The sequence below is a fragment of the Myotis myotis genome, unplaced genomic scaffold (assembly GCF_014108235.1).
Source record: "Myotis myotis isolate mMyoMyo1 unplaced genomic scaffold, mMyoMyo1.p scaffold_m19_p_2, whole genome shotgun sequence".
NCBI classification, from domain to species: domain Eukaryota; kingdom Metazoa; phylum Chordata; class Mammalia; order Chiroptera; family Vespertilionidae; genus Myotis; species Myotis myotis.
Window position 1 is genome coordinate 217,562,208 of NW_023416324.1, and position 15,048 is coordinate 217,577,255.

The 15,048-nt window shown below is 52.8% G+C and overlaps 1 protein-coding gene across 1 annotated transcript; it reads left to right on the plus strand.

Moving 5' to 3' along the window:
* The first annotated feature begins 1,060 nt into the window (after positions 1 to 1,060).
* Positions 1,061 to 14,441, plus strand: CCT8 (chaperonin containing TCP1 subunit 8). The gene is made up of 15 exons (XM_036349551.1): positions 1,061 to 1,218; positions 2,627 to 2,717; positions 3,338 to 3,417; positions 5,274 to 5,423; positions 5,892 to 6,072; positions 6,167 to 6,228; positions 7,344 to 7,481; positions 8,353 to 8,531; positions 9,926 to 9,992; positions 10,067 to 10,154; positions 10,237 to 10,352; positions 10,734 to 10,805; positions 10,882 to 11,046; positions 11,244 to 11,363; positions 14,236 to 14,441. Exons 1-15 carry the CDS (start codon positions 1,159 to 1,161, stop codon positions 14,311 to 14,313), a joined length of 1,647 nt encoding a protein of 548 aa, XP_036205444.1. The 5' UTR covers positions 1,061 to 1,158; the 3' UTR covers positions 14,314 to 14,441.
* Positions 14,442 to 15,048: the final 607 nt, after the last annotated feature.

The following is a 15,048-nucleotide window of genomic DNA, read 5'->3' on the forward strand; positions in this document are numbered from 1 at the left end:
CAGCCCCTGTCCCTGACCCTGACCCAGCCCAGGCCGAGGGCAAGATACCAAAATGCTTGTCGGAGCCCAGCTGCCCGGCTGGGTGCAGGGCGGCCGCCAGCCATTCCCCAGACGCCCTGTCTGGGTCGGGCTTTGCGTGCGGACCGGCTCAAGGGCGGTGAGAGCTTCTGTTCCAAGTGGACGCAGACTCCTGGCCGGTCCGCACCTTCCTCGCTGCCTTTCACACGGGAACCCCATCGGCATCTCGGGAAGGAAACAAAGACCCTGGTTCATAAGCAGAAAGAGTTCTGTTTTTTAAAAATGTTTTTTACTGATTTCAGAGAAGGGAGAGGGAGAGGGAGAGGGAGAGACGTGGATGAGAATCACGGATCGCTGCCTCCCGCAGCCTCGCGCCCGGGCCCGCGCCGACCTCCCGGTTCCCCGGGGAAACTCAGCCAGAGCCGCGCTGAGCGGGAGGTTTCACACCAGGAACCAGCGCCGGCCCGGGTGGGGGGGGGGGGGGGCGCCGGCTCCGAGGCTGTCGTCCAGGGTGAGTCCGGGGCACAGCGCTGACCCGTCGGAGGAGCCACCGCTTCCGAACCGGGCGCCGGGCACCGCTGCCACCCGAGACCCAGACCGCCCACCCCGGCGCCGGAGCCGGGGCCGCAGCCGCGACGCGGGAAACGCGCCCAGGGGCCCGGCCCGCACCGTCCCCCCGCGCAGGCCTCTCGGCGTCAGACTCGCTCACAGCGAACCGCCCTGCAGGCCGGGCTCCGGGCGGGAAGGGACCCGCCTCGACCCAGCCGGCGGGTCTGCAGGACGACGTGCAAGTTCATCCGAGCTGCAGCCGCGGCCTCCGGTCGGACACGGGACACGCGGCGGCCCACGCCCCGCGCCCGCAGAGCCAGAGCCGTCGGCAGCGGGCGCCTCGCCTGGGCGGCCTGCGCGTGCGCGGACCCGAAGGCCAACAGCGCGCCCCGCCGGGCCGATCGACCTGCTCGGGGATCGTCAGCGCGGTCTGGGCGCGGGAACCGCTCCGTCTCGCGAGGCTGCCGCCCGCGGCGGGGAGGGGCGGGGCCTCGGAGGGAAGGCGGGGCCTGAGGCCGCGCGGCGTTCCCAGGAGGCTGTGCGGCCCTCGCTTCTCCGGGTCGGCGCGTGAACGGCTCCCGCGGCGCAGCCATGGCGCTCCACGTCCCCAAAGCCCCCGGCTTCGCGCAGATGCTCAAGGAGGGAGCGAAGGTGAGGGCGCCGGCCGGGGCGGGGCGGGCGTGGCGGCCGCGGAGGGGAGGGCGGCCGCTCCCGGTCCCGCGGTCGTAGGGAGAGAAGGTTCTAGAAAGGGCGGTGCCCGGGGTGGGGGCGCGTCCGGCCTGGGCGCCTCCGTCCCCCCGCGACCCCGGGTTCGCGTCCCGCCGCGCGCCTGGTCCCCACCCTCCGGGACGGCGGCGGGGCGGGCGGCGGGGCCGTCGGTCCTCGGGCCACGTGGTCCGGGCCCCACGGGACCGGGGATGGCGAGCTCGGCCCGCAGCCCCTGCGATGGGGGTCGGGCCCGGGTGTCCCCGGAGCCTCCAAGTGTCCGTGCTCCGGGACGGCCGGGCGCCGGCTATTCCCGGTGGCCCCGCTCTCCCCCCGTTCCCTGCGGTCAGTTACGGACACCGGCAGCGAGGCTCCGTCTCGGCCAGTGTCGGGAGCGAGCTCTTGTGGGCAGGACAGCGGGGCTTCGCTGGTCTGGACGCTGGGGAAGCAATGGCGGAGCAGGACCGGAGCGGGAGGGGAGCTCAGCGATGGCGGCGCAGACGGAGGGCTGGGCGGAGGGGAGGCCGCCCGGTCACAGTGCGGGTGTCCCGGCCGGAGAGGCCCGTGGGCGCGGAGGACGGGGAGAGGAGTGGAGCTCAGGGGCCTTGTCCCCGAGGGGGGCCCCGGCTCGGCTCAGAGGCGAGAGCCGGGAGGAGGCAGGAGGCCGGCCGAGAGCCGGCGTCAGCTCGAGCGGGAGTTGCTGCGGTCACAGCTCCTCTGCGGGGACCGCCGTCCTGTCCGGGCGGTGTCCGCTCGCACGTGGGCTACTGGGTGCAGGACTGGCCCCGCGGGCGGGAGGGGCGAGGGGCTGAGCTCCGCATGGTGGTCCGTGGGGCTGCTGTGCTGGGGGAAGCGGCTCTCGGGGAAACAGGCCACAGTCACCCCAAGTCCAGAGCATCCCGAACGCAGCAGGTTCCTTCCGTTCTGTGCGCGACGGGGAGCCTGTCCGAGGGGCGGGTTGTTGAGCGGCATCGGGACCCTGCCCTCGGGCCCTGAGCGTGGGGGCAGGTGCACCAGCGGACCCCGAGTTGCTGGCCTCGCTGAGCTCAGGCCCCGACACAGCAGCCGCTCCCTCTCCTGCCCCCTGAGAGTCGGGCGGTGCCCCACCTGGAGGAGCCCTGGCCTTCCCTGCAGAGAGGGTGGAGGACGTCCCGGGTCCCTGCGGGCCGGCCATGCTCCATCCGTGACGCTGGTGGGGCCTCTGCGTCAGGAACACCGGGCACCAGGCCCCGGGCTCTCGCCCCTGCGTCGCCTGGTGGTCAGGACGGCCCGGGGCGGTGCTGCCACTCTCGACCCCACTGTCCCTGGGAAGGACCGTTCCTGTTTCCTGTCCTAATCAGAAGGTCTGTTCCAGCATTTCTCAGGGTTGGAAGAGGCCGTGTACAGGAACATCCAGGCCTGCAAGGAGCTCGCCCAGACCACTCGCACGGCGTACGGACCGAACGGTAATCTATCTCCAAGCTCTGCTGTCTGTCGGGCAGCACGGGCTCCGGCCCCTCTGCTCGCTGGGGGCGGCCTACAGGGCGGCTGATGCTACCTCAGTCCAGAGACGCCACTCAGGTTCCAGTGTTGAATCAGCAGCTCAGGTCGCCTTTAGGAAAGTAGGGATCAGACGTTCCTTTCTGTCCTCGGGAGACGATAGGAAAACTGGAGCTCTGACTGTTAGACGGGAGCTCACGGTCAGTGTTACAGGTGCCCAGCATTTCACACTGACTTTGTGACTTAAGGGGGAAGGTTCTCTGGCCTCTTGCCATCAACGGAATCTAGTTAACGCAGATGAATAAGCAGAGAACTAAACATACTTTTAAGTAGATTCTTCTGTGTATATTAGTATGGTTTATATTTATTGATCATAAAGGAGACGAGGTTGGCATCGTCCCAAGTGGACTGGGGAGATGCGAGGGGAGGCGTGGCCTAGGAGTGCGCTGGGGCGGTGGGAGAGTTGGAGTCAGGTGGGTTTTCCAGTTTAAGAAATGCGTGGAAACAGATTTTTAATTAGCGTTCCCTGGGTGTTTGGAGACAGATTTGAATGGTTATGGACTTGCTTTTCTAACTTAACTTTCAGGAATGAACAAAATGGTTATCAACCACCTGGAGAAGCTGTTTGTGACAAATGATGCGGCAACTATTTTAAGAGAGCTGGAAGTAAGTTGCTTCCTTTAAAAAGCCAAGAACTGTGTTGGTAACTCGAAGGTTAAGTAGATCTTAACCTGGAAGAAACCTCATTTCTGCCCTGGCCGGTCCAGCTCGGTCCGGTTGGTTGGACCTCGTCCCATGCACCAGAGGCCTCGGGTTTGGTCCCCTGTCGGGTGCTTTTGGAAGGAAACCGATCAGCCCTGGCCTGCAATCTGAAGGGTCCTGGGTTCAGTTCGGGGGGGGTGGGGGGGGGGGGACGTACCTTGGTTGCAGGCTCGGTCCCCGTCCCTGTTCAGGGCACATGCAGGAGCAACCAATCAGTGTTTCTCTCTCCCCCCCTCCCTTCCACTCTCTCCAATCAGTGGAGCCCAGCTGGTGTGCTCAGTGGTTGAGCCTCAGCCTGTGAACCCAGGGGTCAGCATTCGATTCCTCGTCAGGGCACATGCTGGTTTTTCGGGCTTGATCCCCGGCGGGGGGTGTGCAGGAGGCAGCCAATCAATCCATGGTTCTCTCTCATGGTGGATGTTTCTATCCCTTCTTCCCTCTGAAATCAGCGAAAACATTTGTTTTCTAATTTTAAGTAAATGGAAAAATATCCCCGGGTGAGGATTAACAACAACAATAAGTAGGTTTGCTAAGCGCACAGGTGGCTATGCTGTCTGGTTCTGAAGTGGCTTATCCAAGGCAGGGACAGTTGATGCTCAGAGCAGTGGCTTTAAGAAAAGACCATTTGTTTGGCTTGGTGACAATGAAACAGCTGTTCTGAGAGTCGGTAGCAGAGATACGGCCGCAGGTTATTGGGACAGTCAGCACTTGTCACCGCCTGTCCCAGAGGCCGCGTGACCCTCCGCAAATGCTCCTGAACTTGGCGCTTAAAGCCGCATAACTTAGTCCTTTTATTATTTTATTTTTTAAAATATATTTTATTGATTTTTTACAGAGAGGAAGGGAGAGGGATAGAGAGTTAGAAATATCGATCAGCTGCCTCCTGCACAACCCCCTACTGGGGACGTGCCTGCAACCAAGGTACATGACCTTGACCGGAATCGAACCCAGGACCCTTCAGTTTGCAGACTGATGCTCTATCCACTGAGCCAAACCGGTCAGGCAACTTAGTCCTTTTAAATGAAACCCTATAGGTGTGTTAACATTTCTCTCACTTATTAAATAACAGTATATCCTTAATGTACTGAATAAAACATTTGCACAAGATGCTGGAGGGACTTGTGAGCGTTGTGGGCTGTGCTGTTCTCGGAGTCGCTTGGTTGTGGTGGCAATACAATCCTCATGATGTGATCATAGTACTGACTTCTGAGTTTTCTCACCGTCAGTTGGTACCCCTTTCTCATTTCTAAAAAAGCATCTGAATTCTAAGGGGGAAAACACTTAAAATCTTGGTATACTTTTTTGGAAGAAATTTTCTATTCCCCTTTTTCAAATCACAATTGATTCCCTTACATTAAGAATAAACACAGAAGGTGAGACTCATGCCCCACTGAAATGATACCTGTTTTAGCTCTCATAAAGCTTTTTTAAAAGGCCTAGAACTAGTGGTGGAAGTTACTTTGTTTTTAATTGAGTGAACATACAATGACGCTCTGACCTGGTGTGTGGAGATGGATGTGCTGTGACTGCAGGTGAAAAGCATACACACTGAGGGCGTTCCCCTTCACAGTGACCACGTGTGGCCAGGGACCAGGGATGCCTGGTTGTCCCCTCGTGACCACACCGTTGGTCTGTGCAGCGGAGTCCCTGGCCCCTGGGAGATCGGAGTTGACTGATGAAGAAGAAATGGGAATGAATGGCTGTATTGCTTTAAATATCCGGTGCCTTAACTTGCTGTTAAACTCAATTCCCTCCACCAGGTGCAGCATCCTGCTGCCAAAATGATCGTGATGGCCTCGCACATGCAAGAGCAAGAGGTTGGAGACGGCACCAACTTCGTGCTGGTGTTTGCCGGCGCTCTGTTGGAGCTGGCTGAGGAGCTCCTGAGAATCGGCCTGTCGGTCTCTGAGGCAAGCGTTTACTTTAGTGTCCTAGTTAGTATGTGTGTGCTCACGTATGTGCATGTGTGTGCTCATGCATGCACACCCCCACTGCTTCCAAGAGCCATCCTCAGAGCCCCAGCGAGCGTGAGCCTTCCCTCTGCCAGTGCTGTGGACCGGCTCTGCAGGCCCCGCCTCGTCCGCACCAGAGCCTGCCTGTGAGGCTAATAAAACGACCCCAGGCCATTTCAGGAGAAGGGGGTGAGGCCTCAGGCAAATCTTGCTCGAGACCTTGTAGCTAATAAGTGGTGGTTAGGATTCAGATGTGGCCTCTGGCCCACGGCTATCCTAACTCGTAGGCTCTGCTATGAATGTCGTTCTGGACGTGTGTTTGTTATTTCATACTGAAAATGAACGTACGTGTTCATTGGGTCGCCATGATGTGCTGCTTTGTCATAAGTCTGCCTTTGAGAACGGTTTTTGCATTTCACACGGCAGGTCATCGAAGGCTATGAAATCGCCTGCAGGAAAGCCCACGAGATTCTCCCCAGTTTGGTTTGTTGTTCTGCAAAAAACCTCCGGGATGTTGATGAAGTGGCCTCTCTTCTCCACACGTCCATCATGAGCAAGCAGTACGGCAATGAAGCCTTTCTGGCCAAGCTCATTGCTCAGGCCTGTGGTGAGTCAAGATCCAAAATCACTTGTCTGACGGTACGGAGCTGCTTCCTCGCTGTCCCCGTGCAGCTCCTCATGCGCGTCCTCTTTCTCCACAGTGTCCATCTTTCCTGAGTCGGGCCATTTCAACGTGGATAACATCAGAGTTTGTAAGATTCTGGTAAGTTTAGAAAATGCATTTGACATGACCTAGATAAGTTACTTGTTTTGGGGGGGAAAATTGTGTTAATCTACACCTAAACCTTGCCTTGGGTTTTGGCACTTATGATTGATTCATTTATTTTAATCCTCACCTGGGGATATTTTGAGTGTAATGACACTTCTTCATTCCCATTTCTTCTTCATCAGTCAACTCCCATTGGTGTTTAGAGGGAGTGGAAGGGAGAGGGAAAGACAGAGAGAAACACTGATGTGAGAAAAACTCATCAATTGTTTGCCTCCTGCACATGCCCTGACCAGGGCCCAGGCTGGGGAGGAACCTGCAACCGAGGTACATGCCCTTGACCGGAATCTAACCCAGGACCCTTCGGTCCACAGGCCGACGCTCTATTCACTGAGCCAAGCCGGTTAGGGCTAAAGTTGTCATTCTTCCATGACAGCTTGAAGGGTGAGAGCGTGCATAGCCAAACACTGATCTTCATATTTTTTGGATGTGCTGCGTTAGAGACACAAGCTTGGGCAGGGCAGTTTTGTTTGGGATGGAAGTTGTCCTTTGCTCTGCAATAATAACTTCAATGTTAGCATTGAAATAAGCCTGTGTTTTTCATAAAAATGTCTGATTGGTCTATTAAAACCAGAATTAGTGGTTTTGCACATTGCCATATGACTGTTGATGTAGCGGAAGTTTAGCCTACACAAGTGCACGTGCCCGCTCTGTGTGTGTAAAGGTGCCCATGCTGTTTTCTGACTCCGTGCAGTGCTCCCTCCCTGTTAAGTGGTGAACTTGGGAGATCGGAAACGATGCTTGTTCTCTGTTCTGCCCCAGTACCGAGTGTGCCTGTTCCTCGGCACCCAGTACTGGGGGTGGGGGTGGACGATGGGTAGGTGGTGGATGGATGGGTGGGTGGGTAGATGAGAACAGTTTTCTGTCTTTGGCTCCTCCCACTGTACTGAAGGTCCTCTCCCCTCCCCCATATCGGTGGCCCCTTCCCACCCATTCCCCGGGAGTCAGTGCTGCTGTCTGTCACTCTTGAAGGGGTATTTTTGGTGACTGCAGGATCAGCACAGCCCAGGTGCTACGTGTGAGCTCATCGTGGCTTTGGTGTCGCTCCTCAGGGCTCAGGCGTCTGCTCCTCTTCGGTCCTGCACGGCATGGTTTTCAAGAAGGAAGCGGAAGGAGACGTGACCTCCGTCAAAGACGCGAAGATAGCTGTGTACTCGTGTCCTTTCGACGGCATGATAACCGAGACCAAGGTACCAGCACCGGGAGACCTGGGGCTGCCCGCTGAGGCAGCTACAGGGCTCTCTGTTCTGGGGCGGTTTGCTCTTAGCCAGTGAATACTGTGAAATCGTTGGAAGCTCAGGTCATGTCTGGTTTTTAACGCCGGGTTTATATTTGAATGTCTAATTCCAACACTGAATATTGAGTTTGAGTCTGTACGCCGTGGTGTGGTGTCTATGGTGGTAAAGGTGGCCTTGACCGCCAGGAGTTACCCACTGAGCGGCAGAGTGCCCACGGGGACCCCCGTACTGCGTGCTGTTCATTCGTGTTTTCAAAGGTGATGTTGGGCTTCGATAGCACCCTAAGAAAAACATGCTGATGTAACTAAAATTGATACGTTTGTGTTTTTTTAAATACATGTTACGTCAAGTTTGAAGTTTATGGGTCAGTGCTGGCTTCATCCCGAGATTGTTGAAATCGAGTTGTTGATGGGTTCAGACGTGGGACAGGTTTGGGTGGGGAGTGGTCAGTCCACATTCTTATAAAAATGTCTGCTCGGTACAGAAAAGCCTATCGTTGTCGTTTGGCACGTGGCAGATGATTGTTGTAGCGGAAGAACCACATTGTTACCAGGACCCTTGCCCAACAAAACATCTAACATCAGGTGTTTCCAGCCTTTCCGCCAAGGCGCCTGTCAGGGAGCAGGTGTCCGTTTTGGAACGGGAGAGGCAGGGAACAAGCTGGGTGTCTATTGTAAAGGTTTCGTATTCTGCTTCATAATATACTCACGTGTATTTTCATGTTTTTCCCAAATGTTTATGTCTTCAGTAGAATGCTATCTTATGACTTTGAACATCAAAGCCGTGAGATGGTTTTAAAGAGAGTTCCTGCTTGTGTTGCTAGGGAACAGTGCTGATAAAGACTGCTGAGGAGCTGATGAATTTCAGTAAGGGAGAAGAAAACCTTATGGACGCACAAGTCAAAGCTATCGCTGATACCGGTGCGAATGTCATCGTCACGGGCGGCAAGGTGGCAGACATGGCTCTCCATTATGCAAACAAGTACAACGTCATGCTGGTGAGGTGAGGGCTGCTTCCTTCTGCTCATCTCTGTTAAAGGGCTTGTCGATGGTGAGGCATGATCACATTCAGCACGGCTGTTTAAAAAAGGGAAGTGTAAGGTATTCGATCAAAGAGCAAAAGAACTAACTTAACCCTGTGCGGTCGTATGTCTGCTCTCAGCCACCACAGCTTTTGTACCGTTCTGGTCGTATGTCTGCTCTCAGGCACCAAAGCTTTTTTACCGTTCTGATCGTATGTCTGCTCTCAGGCACCACAGCTTTTGTACCTTTCCGGTCGTATGTCTGCTCTCAGGCACCAAAGCTTTTGTACCTTTCTGGTCGTATGTCTGCTCTCAGGCACCACAGCAAGGAACCGTACGAATCTTAACTCTATTCATTCATGTATCCGTTCATAATTTCTCTGAAAGCTCTTAAGTGTCTAAGCGACCTTGTCACAAACCAAAACATTGCCCCGACAAATCGGAGATATCGAAACTCAGTACAAACAAACGCGGTCATTCCACACTCGCCATGCAAAACGCCGTGGCGAGTCCGTCGCCTTTTGAGAGTGAAGAAATCGACAAGCATCGGAGATACTTCGCAGAATTTCAAATAAAGCTTTACAAATTACGTTTAACTGTAATTAGGCATTCTCGCTTAAGATATTTCAAAATAATACTCCAAAATGGCAAAAAGAAGTTACCGAAAGAAGTGGACTGCGAATCTGAAAGTAACGATGAAGAGTTTTATTTTGGCACCTTGAATACCGACTCTGACGTAGAAAGTGATAACGTCTGTAGTGATTCTACTAGTAGTGACGTAGTTCCAGAAAAGAATTAATGAATCTTGTTTATCCTTCATAATCTTGCATGTTATGTATCACTGCTCTTTCAATGGAAATTAATTTCGACCAGTACGACACCCATGTCCAAATTTAATACGACCGCAAAGGGTTAATCTTGGGGTGTCATTTGAAGAGAGGGAGGGAAGGCGTTCCAGGCAGAGGCCTGACACAGTCACCAGAGTGTGGGGTCGGGACTTGAGGCACTGGACAGGTCCTCTACCACCCCCCTCTTCTCATACTTGGTCTAATGAGCAGGTAAATCCCTGCTCTCTTCCCTGCATATGTGGCTGCCACAGGAAAGCAGACGTTTTCTACGTACCCTCATGTTTTACAACTGACCCCTCAATGTCGACGGGGACTTGAAGCTCCCTGTTCTAGAATAATGCGTGGCCCGCGCCGCCCCGCCCCAACCTGGGCCCGCCGCGCAATCCAACCTTTTCTGAGCTCGAGCCTTCAATAGTGTGTGGCGTGGGGACCAGTGTACAGTTCCTGCCTGATCTCTGCATTTTCCTAGCTGGTGGAGTCAGAGCTGCTTATATTGAGGTCTTTGTTTTTTGGGTTTTGTTTTTAAGGCTGAACTCAAAGTGGGACCTCCGGCGGCTGTGTAAGACTGTTGGTGCTACAGCTCTGCCTAGGCTGGTATGCATTTTGGACACATTAACAAACGGCCAAGCCTATTGGTTACTGTTGTTACAATGGTCGCTTTCTTCCAGACTCCTCCTGTGGCTGAAGAAATGGGACATTGTGACAGTGTTTCCCTCTCAGAAGTGGGGGACACCCAGGTGGTGGTCTTCAAGCACGGTAGGTGGGGAGGGCGCAGGTGCCTGCAGCACGGGAGCTCGTGCTCTTTACTCCTCCCCAAATGTCTGCACTTGACCCACAGAAAAGGAGGACGGGGCCATCTCCACCATCGTGCTCCGAGGCTCCACTGACAACCTGATGGACGACGTGGAGAGGGCGGTCGATGACGCTGTGAACACTTTCAAAGTTCTCACCAGGGTCAGTACCGAGGCGTCTGGAGGTGGCGCTCACTGCAGGGCTCAGGCGCAGTGCACAGACTCCTGAGCGCGGGGAGGCCTTCCCGGGACAGCTGGTGGGGAGCAGAGCCCTCTTCTACCTGAGATCGTGAGCTGTTCTTGAAGGGATGGCTGTGGTGGGTTCCTTCACAGGCACAGCTCTTAGTGCTGGTCTGCAGGTGTGACCGGCTCCCATTCATGCTTTCTCCCTCATCATGTACCTGACGCCCAGAGCTCTACATCTGGGTAACAGTTGTGCTTAGAGAGTGAGGAACAGGTCCTGACCAGCAGGCCCTGGGTGGAGCACGGGAACCGAGTACAGAAAACAAAACTCCTGCTCATTGACATTTTTCTACATGTTCAGGATAAACGTCTTGTGCCTGGAGGTGGAGCAACAGAAATCGAGTTAGCCAAGCAGATCACGTCCTACGGAGAGGTATAGCTTTCTCGGGTGCAGTGTCTTTCCTCCTGCGATTTGAACAAATACGTTAACAAGCTTGTTTCTGCTGCAGACGTGTCCTGGGCTTGAACAGTACGCCATCAAGAAGTTCGCGGAGGCGTTTGAAGCTATTCCCCGGGCACTGTCGGAAAACTCGGGGGTTAAAGCCAACGAAGTCATCTCCAAGCTCTATGCAGTGCATCAGGAAGGAAACAAAAATGTCGGATTAGACATTGAGGTATTTGGGAAAAACACTGTGAACCTGATTTTGTGAATGCAAAACCTGCAAGTAGAAATACTCGTGTAAAAGGAACAGGGATGAGAATTTAGTGTCTTGCTTTATTAGTAACCTTCTATAGCGTGTGTAGGGTGGCACTTTTGTCCTGTAAACATTTCCACATAAAGAACCTAAAGGGAGAACTGCTCTGCCCACAGGCTGAAGTCCCTGCCGTGAAGGACATGCTGGAGGCTGGTGTCCTGGACACGTACCTGGGGAAGTACTGGGCCATCAAACTGGCGACCAACGCCGCCGTCACGGTGCTCAGAGTGGACCAGGTGAGGGGGAGGCTCTGATCTTTAGAAAAACCAATACTCGTGCGGCTCAGTAGTGTGTTTTCATGGGACTGGACCGAGCACAGTTCTCGTTCTGCTCACAGGAGTGGCCTTCACCTTCACCTGACAGGTGTCGGAGGGCCAGCAACGGTGTCTCTAGTCTTTATTTTTTACCCTCAAATGTTTTTGTTTTTTTTATTGATTTTAGAGAGAGGAAGGGAGAGAGCAATAGAAACATCAATGATGAGAGAAAATCGGCTGCCTCCTGCACGCCCTCTACTGGGGATTGCGCCCCCAATCTGAGCATGTGCCCTGCTCGGAAATCGAACTGTGACCTCCTGGTTCATAGATCGATAATCAACCACTGAGCCTTGCCGGCCGGGCCAGTGTCTTTAAACCGATCTGATTTATAGTCATCGTTTTCAGGCCCTTTGTAAAATAGCACGGAGAGGAAGTTCAGGGCGACGTGGGTGAGGAATGAGGCAGGACAGAGGGCAGACACTGCAGGTCACCAGCTTATAAGAAATTCATGAGATGGTAGGAACTGGGTGCTTAACTCTACTATGTGACAAATTATGTGTAGGGGTAGGACTAAAAGATTTTAAAGATATTAAAAATCATAGTATTTCTCCGCTTTTAAAAAAATTTGTGGTAACGACTACTGGGTTCAGAGACAAACCTGAATTTATAATTTTTCAAGGTGTTTGCTAGTAAACTTAATGAAATATATTTTTCTACAAAATTCTAGAAGTGATTCTAAGCAATGAAGTATACGTACTTAATAGAACCTTGTAATTTGTGGGAGCACAGTATCAATCCATTAAGTGAAAGTTATGCCAAATTAATCTTGTGAGAAGCAAGTGGGGTGGAAACTAGACACCTGAACACAGGGACCAGTTGGTGATGTTGACAGGAATACAGATGGCAGCTCAGTGCAAGAGAGCACGTTGCCCATCACGAGATGAGCAAAATGCAGCTGGGCTTTGTGTGGTAGATTTATTAGTTGTTACATTGATGTATTGGGTAGTTTTCATTGAAAATACGTATTTTCCAGATTTTAAATAAACATAGTGGAAGCCTAAGGAAATGCTTGTTTTAAAAGTTAGCATGAGGCCAAGAATGAAAACTATCAAAAGTAGAAGGGGACAGGAGATGGGAGCAGATACTCTAACAGAGGCAGTTCCTTAACTCAGACCCTTTCTGAATGTCAGCTCTCCCAGCGAGACAGTAGCTGCAGTCGCCGAGTGCCTCAGTCAGAAAGGTGCTTTTGGGTCTTGGGTTTAAACGGGAGCCTGGGCTTCGTGAGTTCGTTGTTGTCTGCCTGGACTGCACTTGGGAAAATAGGTGCTGACCACCCTCTGACCACATTCACCAGTGTGTGTTGCTGCCATGAATTTGTACCTAATTTTGTGAAGCGTATATTGTGGGACGGGACTTGGAAATCAGTTGTAAGTGTTGCATAATGTAGAAGGGATGGATTGACCTTTGTCAAATAACAGTCCACAAATCAGCATCACCTAAAACTTGTAAAAATTCAGATTTTGGGGCCCAACCCAGACTCACTGAATCAGAAACTCTGGAAGGAGGCCCAGCAGTGTGTTTTAAAGAAGCCGTGCAGGTGGTTATGAGGCCCCGAAAGTTCGAGAACTGGTCCTGGTACTGTTTAAGAAATCAAGCTACACTTAGATTCTGAAATGATAATGCCTTTAGTTCAATCTGAACTTACCTTCAGTTTGTAAAGTGGTATTCCAGGAATTTAAGGTTCATATTTCTTATGGAAGCTTCTGCAAAGAGGTGGGAACCAAGCGGGTGAGGGGTGGTATTGTGCTTTAAACAGAAGCCAAACCCAGGAACATTTCCTAATGTACGTTTGGGAAGCAACACTGTTTCTAGTTTTGAGATTCAGAAAGTATGAGTTGGAGAGTTCTATTCTGAGGAAACCCGACTAATTTAATTTAGACTCTCCCAAATGTATTTCAGCCCTAAACTGTCACCTCCCTTCTCCCTTTTTTCCAAACAAATCCTCCTAGATAATAAAAGGGTAATATGCAAATGACCGAACAGCAGAAGGACCGGTCACTATGATGTGCACTGGCCACTAGGGGGCAGATGCTCAATGCAGGAGCTGCCCCCTGGTGGTCAGTGCACTCTAACAGGGGGAGCCCCTCTTTGCCACAAGCTGGGCTGAGGGCTGGTGAGCGCAGTGGCCCACCTCTGTGGCAGCACTAAGGATGTCCGACTGCAGCTTAGGCCCGCCCCCCATCAGTCTGACATCCCCCAGGGCTCCCAGTGTCGAGGCCTCTGGATGGCTGTACTTGGGGAATGCTGGGCTAGCGCACCGTAGATGAAGCAGAGGCTTCTGGTGTGTGCTTTAACTTACCAGGGAACTGGATAGGTGAACTTGGGTTCGTGCCACACGCTTCCTGCCGCTGGAGTGGTTCTCAGGTGCACGACTAGAAATTTTCAGTGTTGAACTTACTAGATTTTAATGGCAAAACTGGCAGGTGGACCTAAAGTTCCTAAACCTCAAGGAAATTGTGATGAAGATGGTTGGCAAGACAACACTCGTGTATAAATAGCAAATTGGGTGCCATGTTGATTGGTTCACGCCGGTGGTACGTGGCAGTCTCGGCTCCATGGGTGTTGACCTGCAGGTCTTGGAGGGAATGAGTGCCCTTCCCTAATGGGTGTGGGTTTTGTTGCTGTTAATGTTGCGGAAAGCAGGGAACTCGGCTGAGCGCTGAATTCCATGTACACCGTAAAACCCGTGGCTTATGTCTAGATGATTGCTTAATCTTCAGTCAGGCAATAAAAACGTGGTCTTTTTTCCTCCTAAAGGTTGAGTTTGTAAGTATATTCTTGTTTTGTGTTGCAGATCATCATGGCAAAACCAGCCGGTGGGCCCAAGCCTCCCACTGGGAAGAAAGACTGGGATGACGACCAAAATGACTGAGTGGGCTAATTTTTGCTGTAGTAGTAGTTGTAGTGAACTAGGAACTGCCTGGCGTTTTTCTTAAGTTAAGAAGTGTTGTGTTTCTGTCCTTGGCTGGACAATGCAGTAAAGGTGTTGTTACTATCAAACCCTCGTTTCTGTTGACCACTGTCCCTGGATCTAAGATGACTCGACCTGGTTCATGAAACTGGCTGTGGGAGTGGTCAGGGGCCTCTTTCCAGTGTGTGCCTGGCCTGCCGCCTGTTGGTGCATGAGTTGTATTGAACATGGCTGTGCTCGTTACTCAGACGTGGTCTGCACTGCTCTCGCGGGGCTTGGCCTTGTGAAGGGGCGTGACAGACCAGTTTTTATCACAACTCTGGAAACCCTACGACTCACAGTAACCTGTTTCATTAGCAGCAAAGGGTTGAAATCCTGACTCTAGCAGCAAAGTGCAAAGATGCTGAGATACAGCTGAGCATGCCCCTCTTCCCCCGGACAAATGAACCAAGTTTGCTCTCTTAAGATCAGTAAAAGCTAACTGATTTTATGGGACGTGTCACATATGTGTTGGAAAACTTTCAAATTTTGTATTGTTTTTGGTATTCTGAAGGACTTTTAGAAGCCCTATGGCTGACAGGGTCCCAGCTAAGCTCTACACATGTTAAAAAGTGACACCTCTTCAGTAATTTCATAGTCCAGGGTTCCTGTCATCAAAGAAATTCCTAGAGAAACTCCCAGGACTGTTGACAGGCT